At 41.8% G+C, this 8,314-nt stretch overlaps 1 protein-coding gene across 1 annotated transcript in view; it reads left to right on the top strand.

Annotated features, from left to right (window-relative positions):
- Window positions 1-3,281: 3,281 nt before the first annotated feature.
- SLC22A13 (solute carrier family 22 member 13) overlaps window positions 3,282-8,314 on the top strand; it is a 62,804-nt gene continuing 57,771 nt past the window's right edge. The window contains exons 1-2 of the mRNA XM_073630019.1: window positions 3,282-3,717; window positions 6,080-6,183. Coding sequence (XP_073486120.1) covers window positions 3,343-3,717; window positions 6,080-6,183 — 479 coding nt within the window. The 5' untranslated portion in view covers window positions 3,282-3,342. The remainder of the gene's footprint in view (window positions 3,718-6,079; window positions 6,184-8,314) is intronic.

The following is an 8,314-nucleotide window of genomic DNA, read 5'->3' as shown; positions in this document are numbered from 1 at the left end:
GTAAAAAAAAGTCCTGCAAGCCGCATCTTTGCAGCGCTGTAGGAGCGGTGTATACAATGGGGCAGCACCGCCAAACCGCTGGCAAAGCGTTTCCCGCGGTTCTAACCCTTTTTTGGCCACTAGCGGAGGTTAAAACCGCCCCGCTATCGGCCAAATAGCGCCGCTAAAACGACGGTAAAGGGCGATATAAATAGCGCCGCTTTACCGCCGACGCCCACCTCAGTGTGAAAGTAGCCTAATGGAGAGAGTTTGGCACAGCTTTAATTATGCCAAAAACCCATATCAGGAGTTCTCGCTCTGCTTCCTGTATCACCGGTCACACCCAAACTTCTAAGTGAGGTTTGAATCTGATTGATAACTGGGAGATGTGTCTTAGTACTAACATTTTTTTTACATCAGGCTTTATTCGCATGAGCATATGCATATCTTCTGCACAGAATGCAGGTTAATGCTGGCAGCAGAAGATCCTACTTAAAATACACACCAAAGTACTCATGCTTTGACGCCTACAAATTCTTTCAATGACTTTGTGTGCATACGTGTACCAGTGGCAGTGCGGCCATAAGGGCGCATGGGGACCGCCCCCTCTCTCCAGCCAGCCCCTATATGTAAAATTAATAGATTCATGCATTGCATAAATCTATCCATGGCCGTCACACACTATTCAGGCGTCCTGCCCCTTTTCGGACGCCGGGCGCCTGAATTACAGTGCCAGGGGCGGTATTTTTGAAGCACCTGATTGGAGCCATAGGCTCTAATAGGCTTCAAAAAAGGTGGACTCTTGAATGAATGAATGAATGAGTAACTTGTATAGCGCTACATATGCGAACTAAATCACCTCAAGGCGCTTTGCACTCTTGGAGCAGAGCATTGCGCTACGAGCCCACCCAGGTGTGTTAGCAAAGCAAATATTCATTTGTCATTTGGAATAATGAGACCAAAATTTAGCTTTTTGGCCACAACCATAAACGCTACATTTAGAGAAGAGTCAACAAGGCCTATGATGAAAGGTACGGAGGTGGATCACTGATGTCTTGGGGATGTGTGAGCTACAAAGGCACAGAAAATTTGACCAAAATTGTTGGCAAGATGAATGCAGTATGTTGTCAAAAAATACTGGAGAAACATTTGTATTCATCAGCCAGGAAGCTGCGCATGGGAACGTACTTGGACATTCCAACATGACAATGATCCAAAACACAAGGCCAAGTCGACCTATCATTGGCTACAGCAGAATAAAGTGAAGGTTCTGGGGTGGCCATCTCAGTCTCCAGACCTCAATATCATTGAACTACTCTGGGGAGATCTCAACCGTGCAGTTCATGCAAGACAGCCCAAGAATTTACAGGAACTGGAGGTTTTTTACCAAGAGGAATGGGCAGCTTTACCATCTGAGAAGATAAGAAGAGGAGCTTCATCCACAAATACCACAAAAGACTTTAGGCTGTCATTGATGTTAAAGGGGCAATACACGGTATTAAGAACTGGGGTATGTAAACTTTTGGATCAGGGTCTTTTGGGTAGTTTCTGTTGCCATTATGATTTAAAAAGAGTAAAGACAGTTGATTGATAATAAATGGCTTCAGCGAAACTCTAATGCCGCGTACACACGGTCGGACTTTTCATCTACAAAAGTCCAACGGACGCCGACGGACTAAAGCTGGCTGGTAATCCGATCGTGTGTGGGCTTCTCCGGACTTTCAGCAGACTTTTTCAGCCTCAAATCCGACGGACTTTAGATTTGAAACATGCTTCAAATCTTTACGTCGTAACTACGACGGACCCCGAAATCCGCTCGTCTGTGTGCTAGTCCGACGGACAAAAACCCATGCTAGGGCAGCTATTGGCTACTGGCTATGAACTTCCTTATTTTAGTCCGGTGTACGTCATCACGTACGAATCCGTCGGACTTTTGTGTGGTCGTGTGTAGGCAAGTCCGTTCGTTAGAAAGTCTGCTGCAAGTCCGCCGAAAGTCCGCAGGAAGTCTGTCGGACAGGCTGTCGGACTTTTGTAGACGAAAAGTCCGACCGTGTGTACGCGGCATAACCATGAGTGAAAGTAAAGTTTTTGTGTTATCATTCATATTCTATGAAAAATGCCAAGAAATCATAAATTCTGCCAGGGTATGTAAACTTATGAGCACAACTGTGTGTGTGTATGTATATATGTGTATGTATGTATATATATATATATATATATATATATATATATATATATATATATATATATATATATATATATATATATATATATATATATATATACACACACTTTTAAATCACTTTAATCTTAATTAGTATAACTAAATAAACAGGCTGCATGATGGGGTAGTTGCTGGACAGTGGGAAGGAAATTCCATACATTATATAATGTCAAGTCCATTTTATACAGTTAATCCCCATACATACAAACATTCAACTTACGAACAATCACAGATGCAAACACGTGTTCGCATGTCTAATCCTGTAAAGCTGAGTACATGCCCTCAGTTTTTTTTTTTCGTTCAACCCAGCAGACTGAGTAAAAAAAAAAAAAAAAAACTGACATATCGCTGTACTAACGCAAGCAATGTTGGTGCAGCGATCTCCTATGCTATGTCTTTGTGTTCTGACACGGGGGGCTAACCTCGCCAGAACACACTCGCCGGCGCTCGCAGCCTTTGTCTGCAAACTCTGATCTTTGCTGGACTTACAAACAAGTTGAACTTATGAACGAGCTCCCCAGCAGGAACTCCTTCGTAAGTCAGGGACTTACTGTACTAGAGTATTGTGCAAAAAAAAAAAATATATATGTGTATTTACTTTTAAATAATATGCACCTTGTTCAATATTGCAGTTGAGTTCTCTTTCTCTTCATTCTACCTAAGACTCCGTTATAAATTAATTTTAATTTTCCCAGGGTACAATTTTTTACTTACCCGGTTTGTCTGTACTACGGTTCCTAACCCTACTAAGAGCTGCCTCACTTACAGTACATGTTTTTTTTTTTTGCCGTGTAGGAAAGCTGCATAAATCTGTAATATGTGTAAGAGAACAATGCTAATTACCACTTGTAAGTGTGTGAAGGTAGCTGTAAAACATTCACTGCCAAAGGGGAATCTAGGGTACATGGCCTGGTCATCACTAATGTGATGCATATGACCCTTGGGTGTTCATTTACATTAGCTATTTAGCTAACATTATGCTTTAGCTTTTTTTTTTGTTTTTATTTGCTTTTGTCAAATGATTAGGCAAACAGTAACTGCAACTAAAAGTAAGACTTTGCCTTTATTAAGGTAACTTATTGACTAGGATTAAATATTAATGTCTGCCTGGCTGCTTCATATTCTGTTAGACTCTAACTATGACAGAGTTTGGGGAAATCCTTAAAAATGTTGGGGAATATGGTCGATTTCAGAAATTATTGGTGGTTATGCTGTGTTTCCTCAGTTTCTTTAATGCCTTCCACATGTTTGGACAAGTGTTTATGGGAATATCGGTGCCTCATCATTGTAATACCAGCTGGATCTTAAGAAAAGATCCAAATGTAACTGAGGAACATCAGTTGAATTTAACCATCCCTCGTAATAAAGAGGGCAGCTATGAGCAATGCATTATGTATACTCCAGTGGACTGGGATATTGAATCTATTGAAGGATATGGGCTGAACAGCACAGAAGTCTGCCAGGATGGATGGATATACGATACGTCACATCAGAAGTCAACGCTGGTTACCGAGGTCTGGTAAAATATGTTTAATCTAAATAACTCTTACCTAGTCATCGTTTTAAAAAAATGACATCCTTATTTCATAAAAAGTTATATTTGCACTATTAATACTGGTAATTAATACTATTAATCAGTAGGTAAGAAATATTGTGTTTCCGTTAATGTTTCTTTACTCTTATATTTATACAGTACATACTGAAAATGTACATTAATTATGTACCCTCTCTATGGTAGGAACTTTACAGTACATACAAAAGCATAAAAAATGAAGTTACCATAGAAAACAAAAATTGCTTTCCTATTGGGGACTAGCCCAAAGTGTTTTTTTTTTAGCGACAATGCAAACCAATGTGCTAAATACTATGTTGGAAGGGAGGTTATGAGAGGTTCTGTATAGCACACTGGACCAGTTCAAGCGATTGGCCAATGCTTTCAGGAACATTCCAGCAATGAGTTAAGTCATGTCAAATTCTTCCCAGCTACTATAAAGAATTGACACCTTTACATGGGAGAACACATACCAAGACAGAGCAGCGAGGTAGGACTCCAGTGTGCAAAGACATGAGCTACCATCACCACAAAGTTGGTAATTTCATGAATGAGCAGCAAGGCAGGATACAGATGCATGTCTAGAAGAACCGACACTTCCTAGAGAAGTATTTGGGTATAATACATTTTAAATTGAATGTACAAAGTAGAACACCATCAGTGGCAGTATGTTAGAATTCCTTTCAAACACAAAGAAACTGCAAATGCAAACAAAAGTGATATAGGCAGAGTGTCTAAACCATACCAGTGATATTGTTTCAGATTCATGGTACACAGTAAACAAGACAAATGTCCTCAGTAATTTTCAAGCATCCACTTCAAGTGGCCCCATCCAAAGCAAATTGTATTCCACAGATCCTATCTCATACCTACAACCATGGCTTGCGAGCAAAAAGGATATGGCAACTTGAAAAAGCAAGAATAGAAGGAACAGTTGCTCAGAAGTTGATGGGTCTATAGCAATCATTAATATGTGGAAAATACTGTATGTTACATGCAGAAAATGTCAACACATGAAGTTGGACTTTTTTTTTTATTAAAAGTTGGCAAATATTGTAAAAAAATAAAAAATAAATACCAAGGGAGGCAAATATAGTTGCTATGTGTTTACCATAATTTCTAAGGACAATGTGCTGCTGAAGTAGGCATGCTCAATACTGTGTCTAAAGACCACACAGCAATCCAATTATGGCACGTTCTTTACAAGTGAACTGAACATCTGCTTGATATTAAACGCGTACTTATATTGTTAAAAGTTTACTTAAAATAGAACTATAGGCAAAACCTTTTTTTACATTTTGGATAGAGTAAGGGAGGGTTATAGCCCCTGTCCGATTTTTTTCCATTCATTCCAGTCCCATAGCCAAACAGGAAGTGAGATAAAAGCCCTGCAAATTAAGGGAATTCCTTGGGGACCCCCAGGTCACCAGAACTAATGTCCCCATTGGAAGATTTCCTCTATTACCCTTCAGAGGACAACCCAAAATTTGGAATTTTCTTTTACGTTCACTTTCAATGATAATGGTAATTAGAAGAAATGAAGAGGGTGAATTTCCTTAATGGTGGCGCAGACAGCAATAAAAACCGACAGGTGTTCTAATCTCTCTCCACTCTATCCAAAGCTGGAAAAAAGTTTTGCTTTTAGTTATACTTTAAGAAAAAATAAATAATCATTGTAAAAGAAGAATACAGGAAAATGCACATTGTCTTCTAATTTCTAACCATATCGGCTCATACCACCTCCCTATCCCCCGGCTTCTGCTGCGGCTCATTCAGATGCTGTAATTTCTGGTCTGGCAGCAAACACCACCAACCAGTTTGCCTGACCTATGCTGCTGGCCAAGGGACAGCTCTTTGGTGGAGACTCTGCTTACCACTACAGCTGCATGGCCTCCTCAGCACCACCATGCCAGCACCCCTCCTTTATATCAATGTGCTTGCATGCTACTTCACCACCATGCCTGCACATCAATCACCATTTTCACTACTGTGCTGATCCTCATCCTCCTCTCCTGCTTCCACCACCTCTTCTGCATTCCTCCACTTCACTTGCTCCTCCACCAATGCCTGCCTCTGCACTCACTGCTACTGTACCAATGCACACTATTATGTTCCTCATGTAAAAATAGTTTTTTTGGTAAATTTGGTCAGTATCAAGAAGCAAAGACAATTTAGAGTTAAACCCTCAAAATTGAGCAGTGGACTGCTCCCCCTTCTCCTGTATGCTAAAAGTACTTTAGTACACACTCTATGCATTTTTATTATTAAATGCAAATGATATAGTACAAAGGCATAAAATAATTAAACCATATCTTCTTATTTAGTTTGATCTTGTCTGCCACAGAAAAGAATTAACGGATATTTCACAGTCTGTTTATATGGCGGGGCTCCTGATAGGATCCATCATTTTTGGACCATTAGGGGATTGGTAAGAAAACTTCTTTATCTCTGTTTTAATGATCAATAGAGAAAATTAAATTGCTTTTTAAGAATCTAAATAATGTAATGAGTTAAAATCCTAATGAACCCTTCGTTTTAATAACTGTAACAGTCAGGCTGCATAAACAGTCAAGGATTTGATTACATTTTTTTTTATATATAGGGCTCTTTCATACTACTTGCAGTGCAGTGCGTTGCTCTCTGAAGCAGATAGTTTTTCTGAGGGCATTTGACAGGTGGTGAGGAGGTGTATATTGTCACCTCCTTGTCTGATTTAACCCCGTAATGCCGCACAACCTCACAATTGTATGCATTGCACAAGGTTGCGGCATGGCCCCATTGAACCTAATGGGCAAGAAAAAAACGCAGCTCAGACAGCAGTTTTTACTGCTGTCTGAGAGAGCCCTTAACCACTTGACCTCTGGAAGATTTACCCCCACCCCCCTTCATGACCAGGCCAATTTTTGCGATACGGCACTGCATTAATTTAACTGACAATTGTGTGGTCGTGCGACGCTGTACACAAAATTTGTAATTTTTTTCCCCAACAAATAGAGCTTTCTGTTGGTGTTATTTGATCACCTGTGCGGTTTTTATTTTTTGCACTATAAACAAGAAGACAATTAAAAAAAAAAACAATTCTTTTTCATATATCATGGGACATAGTCAGGCTAATATTCATTACCTACTGGGTTATACTCCATCTCCAGGTGAATGGACACTGGTAGACCAAAGGTCTTCAGACAGGAAGTGATCTGCTATATAACCCCTCCTACTGCGAATTGGAATCCTGGGCACCACATTGCTAAGGCATTACTGCAGGGTGCTGTACAGGTCCAAGGGAGTGTACCCTAAACATTAAAAGGGTACCCAGTCCTCGAAGGTCCTCAAGTGACAGGAACCCGCCATGAAGGGGGAAGATTGGGCCCTTAGTTTCTAAGCTGCCCTGCGCCTGGACGGGTAAGTGAAACCCCTTTACTTATTATTGCGGGATGTCCCAGTGATTGTAACAATCAGTCAAGCTAGCAAGAGGCTGGACACCTGTGTGCAGTGACCAGATGGGAGTTTTGGGCTAGCTGTGGGTGTTTGCAAAGTGTACCTTTTTTGCTTGTCTGGCTGTTTTTTACCTGTATGATGGCGCACGACTGTGCGCCATTTCGCTTTGGTTCACCATGACACACGTGTGCAAGAGTGCCGCTGTGCTCAGCTGTTTGTCAGCCAGGGCGCACGTGCATTTGCAAAAGCACCGCTGGACTTAGCAGTTTGTTTGGCGGCCATGGTGCACGCGGCTTCGCCGCACATGCGCAGTAGCCTTTGTCTGGGCGCACGAGGATTCGTGTCACATGCGAATACAGCCACGCACGTGTGTACGCATGCACACACAGAACATTCCGGCACACACCCAACTTATTTAAGGTGTGTAGGCCAAGCATGTGGTGGGACACAGAGCAGGCTCTGAACAGACACTTGCAGCAGTTCATTTTTCCTTACCTGGGTCACGTGATTCACCAAGTGTTGCTTGGCAGGCTAAAGGTGCTTAGCAGGATTGTTACATAGGGGCTTGGCGAGCCCTATTAAAGGGTCTCCCTTCTGAGATGTTTTAATACTACACCCAAGTACTCTCTTTTTATGGCTGGTAAATGTCTTCAAAAAAGATGAGCGGGACTAATACTACAGGGAAGGGCACGCCAATGTCGTCAGTAGTTTCTGATGAACCTAGTCGTATCCCTAGTGTTGTATCTCCTAAAAGACCAGAGGCTTCCAGGCAATCTGAGCCGCTGCGCCTATCTGGTATTGTGCCTATAGTCAACACTGCTGCTTCATCCTTTATCACCAAGGATGAACTGTCCTCGGCTCTAGCCGGGTTAGAGCACAGGATTGCTGGCATGATTGTCTCCATCCCGCAGGGTGGCAGGAAACGTGACAGATCCACCTCCCCAGAGTCTCCTAGTCTGGAGCAGGAATGGGTTGAGGATGGGGAAGAGTGTAAAGCTCAGGACTCTGTGGAGGGCCCGGCAGATGAGTCTGCTTCCGAGGAATCTGGACAAGAAGATATCCAGTTGATGTCTGCCTCTCAGTCGCAGAGGCTTTTGATCCTGACTCTGACCAAAATGGTTCGT

Source organism: Aquarana catesbeiana, linkage group LG05 (genome assembly GCF_042186555.1).
Source record: "Aquarana catesbeiana isolate 2022-GZ linkage group LG05, ASM4218655v1, whole genome shotgun sequence".
Taxonomy (NCBI): domain Eukaryota; kingdom Metazoa; phylum Chordata; class Amphibia; order Anura; family Ranidae; genus Aquarana; species Aquarana catesbeiana.
Note: the sequence above shows the minus strand (reverse complement) of the source record. Positions and strands in the feature narration are given on the sequence as shown.